A 12500-nucleotide genomic window follows, 5' to 3' on the forward strand; every position below is an offset into this window, starting at 1 on the left:
GCCTTAATTGTGTCCAGACGGCATTAGCCAGGAGACCTGGCGGACCTTTGGGGCCGCGTGGACACCCAGCACACCGGCCTGCACAGCCTTCTCTTTTGCACCAAAGGTAACAATACAGAGAGGCCCAGGGCCCTGAGCACGGCACCCGGCCAGGAAGAGGAGGCCCTGCAGGCCGCAGGGCGGCACCCGGAGCCCTTCCCCAGTAACGGGCAGCTCCTCCCATGTGGGACCTCTGCCCGTGACAGGCCATCAAAGGCGCTAGAGAAGGTCCCCCAACATCACGAGGAAGTAAGAGCTGATCAAAGGCCAGAACAAAGCCGGCCTCCGTGAGGCTGCAGCCTTCAGCCCAGGCCTCTGCTCGCAGGGCTGCTGGGAGCGCCGTGCTGGGCCTCCTGGTCCCGCTCCCCTGTGCCCGCCCTCGCTGTCTGTCTCCCCTCCCCCAGCAGGGCCAGGCCGCAGCAGCATTGTAATAACTCATGCAAATGTGAACGCTCCCAGACAAAGGGAGGTCAGGCCAGCGGCTGGGGACTCCTGTCGACAAACAATATTAGGTGTAAAATGTGTACCTTTGACAAAAGTATTAATAGCGTGCTTTTGATTTTTTTTTTTCCTGATGAAAAATGAAAAGTAGTAATTGTGAAGTGACAGAGGAAAATGAAGTTTTGAACCAAAAGGCAAAGTTCGTGGATGAAAAAACCCAACCCAATTAGCTGCTTATGAGGAATCGAAATGCAAGGCATTTGCTCTTCCGTCTCCCTCATCAGCCTTTGATTGACTCTGCTCAGATCTGGACCGCAAAGCAGATAAATCGACGTGCCACATGCACGCGATGCTTAATCATTTGTAATAGTCAGATTTGCCCCGAAACATAATTTGCTACATCAAGCCATTTTTTCTCCTCACTCACTGGTATTCCGTGGCTTGGCCTTTGCTTTATAAAACATTTAAGAGTTTGCTTTAAACACATCAACGTGCTGATCTACGATTGCCCTTTGCGTGCCGCCCGGAGGAGCGGCCGCCTCTCTCCAGCCCCGCCCAGCGTGGCTGGAGGCGGGCAGCGTGGCGGCAGCGTGGCAGGCTCTGAGGTCTGCGTTCTCTGTCTTGTGCGGGCAGCCACTCCGTGCATCAAGGCCATCAGCCCCAGTGAAGGCTGGACCACGGGGGGAGCGACTGTGATCATCATCGGAGACAACTTCTTCGATGGGCTGCAAGTCGTGTTCGGGACTATGTTGGTATGGAGCGAGGTAAGCCCGCGAGATCGGTGCGCGTCCGGCCGTGGCTTTGTCCGTGGGCCGTCGGACGTGCTGTCGACGGTGCATTCTGTCGCCAGATCCCCTGAAACCGACAGTCCGCCCGTGGCAGGGGCTTCTCTGGTGGGCGGGTGCAGACCGCTGCCCCACAGCCCTGGGGTTTCAAGCCTGGCGTCGGAGGTCCCTGAGTGCCCTGGAACAATTAGTGCTAGAATTACTAGAAGCAGGTTTAAGGAGACATATGGTGGTGATTTTCATATGAATGATGCCCTGTGGCCTTTCCTGCAAACTGAAACCGGGATCATTTGCAGATATTTTTCTGAAAGCACAACTGTAGGTCCTGAGTCTCTGGGTGACAGCTAGGAGGGAACATTCCAAGACGATGGTCCAATTTTTGCTCATTTTGGTAATTATATCCAACTGGCAAGTGTCCGCCTCTTACACCCAGTGCCGCTGAAAGCCTCTTCCCTATGTGGTTTTTATAGCTGATCACTCCCCACGCCATCCGAGTCCAGACCCCACCGAGGCACATTCCTGGAGTCGTGGAAGTCACCCTGTCCTACAAATCCAAGCAGTTCTGTAAAGGTGCTCCTGGGCGCTTTGTCTACACCGGTGAGTTCACGTTTCCAACTTTCGTGGTGAATCGGTAGATGCTTCCTCCCAAGGAGGGCCTCTCGGCCCCCGGGGGCCCCCTGCATGGGTTCTGCAGTGAGGATGGGCGATCCCTCCGTGGCCCACCGCTTGGTGTAGTTAGGGGCGGTGTCTGCATCTTCTTCCACATGGTGTGACGCTATGGACAGGTGCAGCCAGCTCGGGCCAGGTGACCTGGGCCCCTCCCCCCATCCGTGGAGCTTCCCTTCTCGCCTGCAAAGCAAGGTGGTGGGAGCTGTCAGTAACCACAGTCCCCCTGCTTCCATCGGGTGGCTGCCCCGCGAGGTCCCAGAGGTTAGGCTGCGTACCCTAGGTCACACGCACCCTGTAGATGGGAGCAGGTCTCTGCCCTGGGCCTGGGGCCTCAAGCCCCACACCGCACTGCTGCTTCAAGGGGGTCCGTGTTCTGGGAGGGTCTCGGACACACTGACGTCACCAGAAAGGGTCACGTCTGCTGAAAGTCGTCTGCTGCAGGGCTTTGCCCACAGGCTGCTTGGAGGACACCGTGCGTCTGAGGTTGCTACTGAGAAAGGCCGTAAATGACCATACGGCTTGTCTGCATGGGGACCCCTAGTCCTGCCACCTGCAGAAGCTGTAACCTCTGAGACGTGTTTCTGGGGGTGGCCGGCACCCGCTGAGCCCCACGAGGGCAGAGGGGACGGGGGCTTGTTCTTGGACAGCGTGGTCTCCAAGTGCTCGTGTGGTCAGGGCGGCGGGTGGAGGTCCTTGCGGGAGCCTGGCTGGGAGCCGGGGGCTCTGTCCACGTGCTGTCACCTGCTGCAGGATGCCCGGGGCAGGTCTGGCCTCCCCCTGGGATGCAGGCTTCTCCTCTGTCCAGTGGGTGGGTGACAGGGTAGAGACGAGGTCCCTTCCACTTTGGGGTTGGGGGGGGGAGGGAGTAGGGGTAACTCACCCCCGTCAGGAAGCGTGAGATGCAAAATGTAAATTCTTCCAGTGACCACTTTCCAGCAGGCCCCGTGTCACTCCCAGGCCGTGCCTGGCTCCGGTCCTTGCAGAGAGCCAGGGCTGCTGTCCCCAGAGGCACCCACACCCTCAGCAGCCAGGGCTGCCAGTGACTCCGGGGTCCTTGATGGGGGGAGGCCGCCTCCTCTCCAGCCCCCAGCGGCCCTCACGTGGTCAGGAGGGGAGAGAGGTTCCCTGCCTGTGCTAAGGGCCGTTTCCTCCCGTGGGACCAGCTCGCCTCCTGGTGAGCCCGGGAGGCGCGATGGAGGGAGGGCGGCGCCTCCTGCTGGTGCGGCCTCCACGTGTTAAATAACTGCCGTGCGGAAGCGGGCTGTGTAGTCGGGGTGCTTGTGAGCGCTCGTACCCGCGGCCGCCGCGGCCGCCCGGTCCCGGGAGGTGGGGGCCAGGCTCCCCGCAGCGCTGGGCCGTCTCTGCAGCACCCCTGCCGGCCTGTGGGCGCCCGTCCGGCTCTGGATGTGAACTCAGGCCGTGGGGTCCTGGGCGCCCGCTCGGCTCTGCCCGGTGTGGCCCAGGGACCTGGGGGGACCCCTGAGTCCCGCTTTCTCCTCGGTGCCGTGTGTGACCCGGGCTCCCGTCGGGTCTGGGTTCCTCGGAGGAGGGGACGTTTATGAGCTGGGCGACTGGGAGCCACACCACGTGTGGGCTCCACGCTGCCACGTGCCCCGTGGGCGCCAGGTTGGGTCAGGCACCCGGTGAGCGCGTCCGTACGTGGTGGGACCGATGGCTCTGCCCCAGATGGACGGGGAGTCGGCTGTCCCTGTCAGCCTCTCTGGTCTCCTGGCCGCTCCCCTGCGGGCGCCTTCGGCCCTGCCCCTGACATCCAGTTCTTGACCCGCGGGCTTTTGGTGCTGAGGTTGGTGGGCCATCATCAGTAGCAGCGACTCCTTCTGAGAGGAGACACAGTAGCGGGAAGGTCTGGTTCTTCACCCCACCGATGGCCACTGAGGACGGTGGCCCGCATGGCAGGAAAGGGCCCCATGCTGAGCATCGCGGCGGACGCGGGTGCGGCCGGAGGGGGAGGCGCGAGGGCAGAGGGCCGCCCGTCGCCGCCAGTGGGTGTCCCGTGGCCGAGGGCCTGCCTCTCTGGGGCCGCGGTGGGGCAGTGCTCTCTGTAGCCCGCTGCCCTCGGCCGGGCAGGACGCTTTCCTTGGCCGTGACCGCAGGGCAGCGGGCGTCCCCGAGTCTGTTCCAGTGACACCCGCGTCCCGACGCCCATCTTCCATTTCTGCAGCCGACGCCGTGACCCCTCCCTGCTGAAGGGGCTTCTCAGACCCCAAGTTCAGGGTCCCGGCTGCCCAAGGCTATGGGGTTTCCTCCATCAGGAGTTCTCCCACGAACGGGCCTTTCAATGAAGCCATTCAGTGAGCTTGGCCTCTCCGCGGGGGCTAATTTACAGCCTTCCCCCACACCCCCATCATTAACGGGAATATACATTTCAAACGCACGTAAGGGATACGGGGGCCTACACTCCCAGAGAGCAGAGGAAAGGTGGGGTCATAACCTGTCTGACCTGGAAGCTTCTGTCTGATTTGCATTGCCCTGAAATTGATGGGACAGAGAAGCAATCACTGGGAATTGCTCTCCCTCTGAAAGCTGAGCCAGCCCTTCTGGAGGCAGGACACGGGCGCAGCCCCTGCGGGGAGGGCCCCGTCCCCTGGGCATCTGGCTCCCATCAGCATCCCCGGGCCTGGAGGCTGCGCGGACACCGTCACACTGAACCCTCGGGGTGAGGCCGCCAGGCCTGGGGATGGGGAACCAGAGTGCTGAGGAGGGCCCCTCCCCCTGCCCCCAGCCAAAGGCAAAGGCCTAAGTGATCTGTTTACAGCGATCTGAGAAGCACCCGATGCTTCAGAACCAGACCCGATTAGTCAACCCAGAGCAGGTGTGGGGGGGGGGGCAGGCCAAGCCCATCCATCCAGGCCCCTGTGCCTGCTGCTTTCAACTACTGTAAAGACACAATTACCTTGGGAAGCTGTGGCAGTGCAGTTGATTAGCACGGTGAATTAAAAGAAGGAGTCACAATGACATGTCCAGCTCTTCCGTACTAGTCCTTTGTATTCCCAGCGTGCCTCACCCCTGTTGTAAGAAGGTCAGAAATTAGAGAGAGAGAACAGTTTTCAAGCGGCTAGCACTTAGGAGCAGAATTAACAATCGCCCTGTATGTAATTGCTAGTTAATAGTAAATTGCCTTCTAGACCGTAAAGCGCAATATGAACGGGTGGGCGCCTAAAATTAAATTAACGAGATATTTGCTGCATTTAAACGTGAACAGTGCACGTTAACAACGGAGTGTAACGCTTGTTTTAATATTTGTCTAATAGTGTATCATTTGCTTGTTTAATAATAATTAGAATAGTCCCGGAATATCCTACCTGAGGAACTCAGTGGTATGGGCAGATTGAACAGTTTCACATTCGTAATTTCACCAGTAGAAAGACGTCAAATTGTTAAGAGCAATAAAAGAAATTAGTTTTTAATTATCATGTAAGCATTGCGGTGTTACTTGATTAAGACAAATTGGAATTTGTATGCTTCTTATTGAAATTACGTTTGAGCGAAAACTGCTTTTACAGACCGTATTCCAAGTGTGAGGTGTTCACGCACAGATGCGAGTGTCCCTGATGTCCTAACACGTCCATTTGGCAGAAGAGTTTTCCTATTACACAAAAAAGCTGGAGCTGCTCGGTGGTGGCCTGAGGCCCAGCATGGCTCTGCGGGACACCACAACGCAGCCAAGGGGCTCTTCCTGTTGACCTCTTGCACCCAAACGTGTGGTTGACCCACCCTCAGTTTAGAGATTTCTTTTGCTCAATTAAAGGAATTATATCACCAATTACCAGGAATCAACATGCTGTCTGCCCCGGGCCCAGCCAGCCCAGTTGCTAAACAAGATGCTGGCAGCGATGGTGCCCAGGCCCAGAGCGGCACGGACAGAGCTGGGGCCGGTCTTAGGTCTGCAAAGCATTGACTACCTGGGGACATAAAAATGGTCATTTTCTGCACGAAGACGTGCATTCAATTTCAGTCATGACATCATTACTCAACCAGTAGCTGCTAACAGTTTGTGTTCTTCCCGGTACAGCGTTTATGGTTGGTTTGTTTGCTTTCTTTAAATCCCGTTGTGCCTTAAAACTGGCGACATGTCAAGGAGGTGACCGCCCTGTCCTCGGGAGCTGCCCCGCACCAAGGGGGGGTGTCTGTGGGCTCGCTCGGGGCCACCGTATCCTCTCGCAGCCTTCTGCCACCTAACCCACACTTCACCTCACCCCTTGAAGGGCGCCGGCGTTCCTGAAGTGTTTTAAAGCTCTTTTGTGAGTGTTCGGATGTGATTCTGTCCGCAGCACGGTGACACACAGTAGAGGCAGTGGCACCCTCGACCACAGCCGGCTCCAGCTAGCTCTCTCCCAGGCCAGCGCTCTTCAAACAAATTACTTGTATCCACGGAGCAAATGATTCCTAATTGCCTTCCACAAATCATACTGTTTCTACGTCGCTAAACTAAATGCTAATGCCTTCCCCTTCAATGTCAACCAGCCGATTATTTCGATTATAAGTTCTTAACCACGGAGATGGACGTGGCGGAGATACTTTCATTCCGAGTTCGAGTTTGGGGTTCAGGAGTCTGTGACTCCTGGGCTCCCTGTCCCGGCCAGTGAGGCCCGGCGGCTCCGGCCGCTAGCTGTGCGTTCCCGGCTGCTGCGGGCGCCCCGCAGGCACAGGGCTTCCACTGGTCCCAGCTCGCCAGTTGGATGGTGTCAGTGGAAGTCCGCGGTCCCCTGGAGGATAGACAGCTTCGCTTTCACGTGAGGTTAGTTCTGTGGAAGAACGTGCTGAGCTCAGGCCACCTCTGGGCCCGTCCGGAACCGGAGAGCTGGGATGGCACTCAGATGACACGCGACTCCAACGCGGTTTCTCCTCCCGCCCCGCCCACGTTGGCTTGTCCTTGGTTACGTGTTGGGGGCAGAGGGCGAATTTCTCCCCACTGGCTGGGATGGTGTGCAGACCTGGGCGTGGAGACCAGCTGGTCATCTTTGGGGTCATTGGCGGGGCTCCTTAGGGCCACAGAGGAAGGGAGGGCGTGCCCCTCTCCCCCCCCACGCTGCCGGTGTCCTCTGCATTAGTGCGGTCCCAGCATTAGACCAAATGACGATCAGTGAATCTGCCAGCTTGCTGAGTGGGCACTGGGGGCACAGATCCAGTCCCGAGTCCCTCTAAAGGGTGGGGCGGTGAGGGCTCCCGGGGTCCCTGCTGCTTCCTTCCTCTCCTGTCTCGAAGGAGGCCGGGAGAATGAGACACACCGCTTGTGCTACTGCACAAGTAGACTATTTGTCCTAATCAGTGACACCCATTTACTAGAATTGCGTAAAATGAACTATACCTCATACAGAAATCGTACATTTAGAGGGGTTCCATTCATCATCTGAAAATTGAGGGCCAGTAAACTTTTCTGCTCCTCCAGTGGGATCGTAGGCATGCATCAAAATGTTAGAAATGATTGGTGAGAGGGAGCTGTCACCCATTTATCAAGGAAAAGAACATTATTTGCTAATTTCCCAACCAGGCTGGTGACAGGGTGCTTCGTCTTTGGACCCACGGTGACCAGCGTGGCCTTTTTGTTATTAGTACAAGTCAAGCGCTTTTGGGCAGCTGCTAACAAGACACATTTGTCTGTCATCGGAGGGGCTTTGGTTGTTTTCCAAGTGCTGTGACCACAGGCCGCTCTTCCCGCGGCCCGATGGCTGTGCTCGGCGGGGCTGCGCTCAGCCGGGAGGAGAACCGACTGATAAATCATGAAATTTCCGCATCAAGGTGAAGGTATTGACTCTCGGCACCGAACCTGACAGAACGCAGCAGAGAGGAGACAACCATTTGTCTTCCCCAAAGGACAAAAGGGTCACGGGTTTCCCTCAGTGGGTGCGGGGACGCAGGCCTGCTAACCTCCCCCCAGCTGGGAGGCCGCGGGCACGCGTCGCGGGATGGGACTGGGCCACGTCCGGGGTTTTATTTGGCGTCTCTGGCCGGTCAGGGTACCTGCCCTGCTTCTGGGACAGGATGTGGGGTGGCAGGGAGCTGGAGGGACCCCTTAAAAGCACAACAAGAGTGAACAGCATCAACGGAAGTGCAGAATAAGGCAGCGATGACAGGGGGTAAAAACAGAACCCCACGAGTCACCCTGGCAGGAGAAAGTCCCGTAGCTTCAAGGAGGAAGACCAGGGCAAGCATCAGAACCACCGTTTCAGCGGAGAAGCCACCGAGGGAGCGTGTGAGCCTCTGTTGCCGAAGAGAAGAAATAGGCCGCGCCTGCCGTGGCCCTGGAAGAGTAGGAACGGGCGATGCCTCTTGTTTTCTTCCTGGCTGCCTGCAGCCGCGGAAGCCACAGGCCTCCTTCACCGCGTCCCTTTGGCCGCGCGCGAGCCCATGGCCCAGGCGGGAGGCGGACGGGGTGAGCGGGGTTTGCTCTCGGGGGCTGTGCCAGCCGGGATGGGGACGCCCCTGGGGTCCAGGGGCTGCTCGTGTCTTCATTTGAAACCTCTGTTTTCGAAGGTCTTTAGGCTGTCGGCTGAGGCTTGGATCCTAAAGGCTGAACCCGAGAAAAAGTCCGTTTAAAAAACTGTCATTTGAATCAGTTGGGCCTTTTTAATTCATTACAGAAAGTGCAAACTTGAGTCATTCGAACTTTCTTAGAATGGTTTTTCAATAAAACAACGAAAGATGGGAGCCTCTTCGTCGGTGACGTGAACTGTTTGCTACGCCCCCCAAAATAAATACATCGAAGTTTTCAAATGCGCCTAACGAGCATGTGAATAACTTGGTTCCACGCGGGACCCGGGTGCCTGTGGCTGGCGCCCGTGCTCTAGTAGAAGACGCGTTACAGAGCATGTTAAATTTTAAATACAGAGCCTCCCATCGGGACAGTACGCCGCTGCAGATCTCTGTACCTGTCGGTGTAAATCATCTTTGGGGGAAGTTTCTCAAAGGTGCAGCCTGGCAGTGGGTCCGTCATCCGCCTTCCAGACGCCACCCTTCCTGCCCTCGTGACAGCCCTTCTTACGCCCTCCACGCGTGGGAATCCTCCCGCCTGACAAGGTGAGCTCTGCAGGGTCGGCCCAGCCTTCTACCGGCCTGACCCTCTCCCTCCCGGAGCATCTGGGGACCAGAGTCAGGGCATCTGGGCGGCGGGGTGTAGAGGGGATTCTGCCAGATTTCTTCCCCATCTTTTCATCCTCCCAGGAGAAGGCCCTTGCCGGGGACTCCCCGTGGCCCTGCAGGCCTCGGCCTGGGGATGGGAGGGGGTGGGGCCGGCGATGTGGCGCTCCTGCCCCTTCTCAGGATCCGTGTGTCTGGTGCTGGGATCGGCCAGACGCTTGAGCCCCAGAATCACTTCACCCCGCTTGTGAAGACCAGCCCGGCGCCGTTCCTTGCGAGCACGTCCCCAGTGCCCTTAGGGATGAACGAGCGCCAAGCCCGCCCTGGGGCTGCTGTTCCTCGGGTACTTTTACAGCAGGACCTCAGTGACTCCCAGGGCGTCCGGCCGCTGTGCACCCCAAGCTGAAGACGGCTCCGTTTGCCTGTGTGCTTGTCGGTTACAATGGAGGTCGTTTCCAAAGTTGACCCATTTTACCACCACGGAGGTGAGCCACACGTGTGCGAGGTGCTGGGGCCGCAGCCTCACGTGCCCTGCCCGCGAGCCACCTGCCAACGGTCCCTCCTCACACCCCGGCGACCGGCCCAGGCCGCGTGCCTCTCTGTCATGGCACCAGGGGGCCCACCTGCCAGCCACCTGCCTCTTCTTCAGCACCCCCGACGCCGTGTCCATCTGGTGCCTTCTTCCCTCCGCACTCAGAGAACACCCGCCGACAGTAATGATCGTTAAGGCGAGCATAGCGTCCAGGGTGGGATGCTGAGGCTTCGTGTCGATGTGACTTGGAATTTACCCGTGGTGTCCGGCGTTCAGTGTGTCCCCGAGGCCCACCTGGGCCTGGTACTCTGCACGTGAAGCAGAGAAGGCGGGAAAGCAGCTGCGTCTCGTGGGTGCGCTCGCGATGGGTTCCTCGCGGTGGGTTCCTCACGGGGCCCCAGGCTGGCTTCACCCTGGCAGCCCCGTGCCTGGTTCTGGGCGCCCGATCCAGCTGACTCAGAGCCTGATGGGAACGAAAAAGAGAAGAGACCGTAATGAAACAGTCCCGAGAGCTGTTCGGGTCTCCGAGGAGAGGGGCAGCCGTGGCCCTGTGGGGTCTGTGGGCGGAGCGCCCCTCCAGAGACGGGGGGCCGGGGCTGGCGGGCTGTGCCCCCGCACGTCGGCGGCGAGGTCGGGGGTCCGCAGGCAGAGGGCAGAGCCTGCGCCACGGGTGGAGGAGATGGAGGGAGCGCATCAGGCGGGACTGTTTTACTTCAGAGACGTAATCCAGGATCCTGTGTTTGAGGACTCTGTTTTGTGATTTCAACATTTACGTTAATCTTGGCGATGTCTTTAAAGGCTCTGCCTTAGAACGTTGCTTTTCCTCTTTGTGCACCTTGAAAAACCAGGGGTTACAAACGCCTCCGTGGGGATTGAGGAGGGCCAGCTTTTCCCCTGGACTGGGGGGTCTCTTCCTCGGCCATCCGCTCCACCCCTCACAGCTGGGGGCCTGCTCACCCCAGTTCCGGCCTCCGTTCTTTTACGCAGACGCCAGACGCCCCGCAGCCAGTATTCAGGCCATGAGAGGCCTTCCCCTCGGTATAGGCACAGCTGGTACATGCATTCTAATCTAGGTCAGGGGTGTTACTTTCACTTAAAAAATTTTGTTCTTTATTCAGATATAATTCACACAGCCTAAAGTTCACCCGAAGTTTACAATTAAGGGGTTTTTGGTACAGTCACAGAGCTGTGCAACCACTAAGCTAAGTCAAGAACAGTTCATTACACAAAAAGGAGCCCCGCACCCGTCAGCAGTCCCCCCGCCCCCCCGCCAGGCAGCTACGAACCTACTTCCTGTATCTATGCATTTGCCCCGCTGGACATTTCCCGTGCACGGAATCATACAGTACGGGGTCCTTTGTGACCAGCTTCGTCCACTCACGTTTCTCCCGGGTGGAGGCGTGATCGGCGCGTCCTTCCTCTGTGTGCCTGAAGGGTCTTCCCTTGTACACAGAGACCACCTTTTATCCATTCATCTGTGGGTGGAGCCTTGGTACAGTCGCTTCTCAGGATCCGCCGGGGATGGGTTCCAGGACCAAATCTGTGGATGCTCGTGTCCCTTACAGCGTGGTCCTTCGTAGCCGAGGTCAGGGCTGCGGTTGGTTGAATCTGAGGATGTGGGACTGGCGGATACAGAGGGCTGACGGTAAGACAAGTGGTGCTGCTGGGAAACATTGGTGAACAGTTCTCGCATGGATATATGGGAAACGTCATGTGCACCTTGACTTCTCCAAGTCAGAAGTGAAGTATACCTTCTCCATTGGCTTAGAATTTTCCAGAAGCCCCGTGGGTCCTCGTGGTCCTTACTCGTTACTGTGGAGCACCTACTGTGCGCCCTGCGCTGAGCAGGGCAGGTGCTGTGACACAGGGTGACGGCCGCACCTCCCGGGAGGAGCGTGTGATCGGATGGCCTGGGACGTGTGTCCCGGGGGCTGGTTGCCTCGGGCACACGGGAGGGAGGGGTCTTCCCAGAGCAGGACCACCTCCAGCCTTGGGAGGGGGTGAACTTCCAGAGCTCCTCTCTCGGCTTATCTCTGTACGGAGATCTTACGCGGGTTTCAAGTGTGCCGACCTGCTGCCCACATGGTTCTCCACAGAGCGCTTTGTTGCCCACTTGGGTTTTACCCCTCCCGGCTCAAAATCTCTAAGAGGGTCGACAGCACAGGCACGCTTGATTTTTCTTTCTTAAAGGAAGGGTGACGTCTGGGTAGTTTGTGCTCTTCGTTCTGTTGAGGATGATTTTTATTGGCCACGTTCTCCCTCCCTTTTGTTCAGACTCTTTTTACACGTGGAGGGAAGGGGCTACCTTGGCTGGAACAGCCGGGGTGGGGGAGGGGAGGGTTGCAGGGTGGCCAGTGCCCCTCCCCTGCCTCCCTGGGGAGCGTGTCTCGGGAGTCCCTGTCGCCGGGGGCCGAGCCCTTGGAGGAGTGGGGGCACCCGACGCCGCGTGCCTTGGTTTTCCTCAGCTGCCGGCCTGGGCTCCGTAGGCGTCGTTTGAACGTGACTATAAAAGCCGTAATCTGGCGCATTCTTCGAGGTATGTAAACAGCATTGTTTGAACGCAATCCAGCAGTTGTCGGCAAGGGTATTATTTTGGGAACAAGGAAGACGTGCTGTCCCCTTTTCTGAGTCTAGTGTCACATCACAATGCCGCCGTCCGCTGCCAGGCGGCGGTGAATGGCGCAGGTCCCTGTGCGCCGGGCCGGGCGTGTGAATACCAGAGTCCTCCCCGTGAGGCCGAGGCGGTGCCTGACTTCCAATTAGAAGTCAAGCGTGGCGCTTCTCCCATCCTCAGAAGCCTCGGTGACACGAGGTACCCTCGGCTTAGCGGGTCGGAGGGGCTCCCCCGTGTGAAGCCGACGCTGCCCTGGGGTGGGTCTGATGCTGGAAAAGCCACGCCCCTTCGATGCGGGCGACCTAGGCTGAGCCGCGTGGTG

General features: G+C 58.3%; 1 protein-coding gene across 3 annotated transcripts in view; it reads left to right on the forward strand.

Annotated features, from left to right (window-relative positions):
* EBF3 (EBF transcription factor 3) overlaps nt 1-12500 on the forward strand; it is a 116522-nt gene that overhangs the window by 85496 nt on the left and 18526 nt on the right. For all 3 annotated transcript variants that reach the window (XM_030832099.2, XM_060286300.1, XM_030832101.2), the window contains exons 9-10: nt 1114-1244; nt 1736-1862. In XM_030832099.2, the coding sequence (XP_030687959.1) occupies nt 1114-1244; nt 1736-1862 (258 nt within the window). The remainder of the gene's footprint in view (nt 1-1113; nt 1245-1735; nt 1863-12500) is intronic.

This window comes from Globicephala melas, chromosome 16, assembly GCF_963455315.2.
Source record: "Globicephala melas chromosome 16, mGloMel1.2, whole genome shotgun sequence".
Lineage (NCBI taxonomy): Eukaryota > Metazoa > Chordata > Mammalia > Artiodactyla > Delphinidae > Globicephala > Globicephala melas.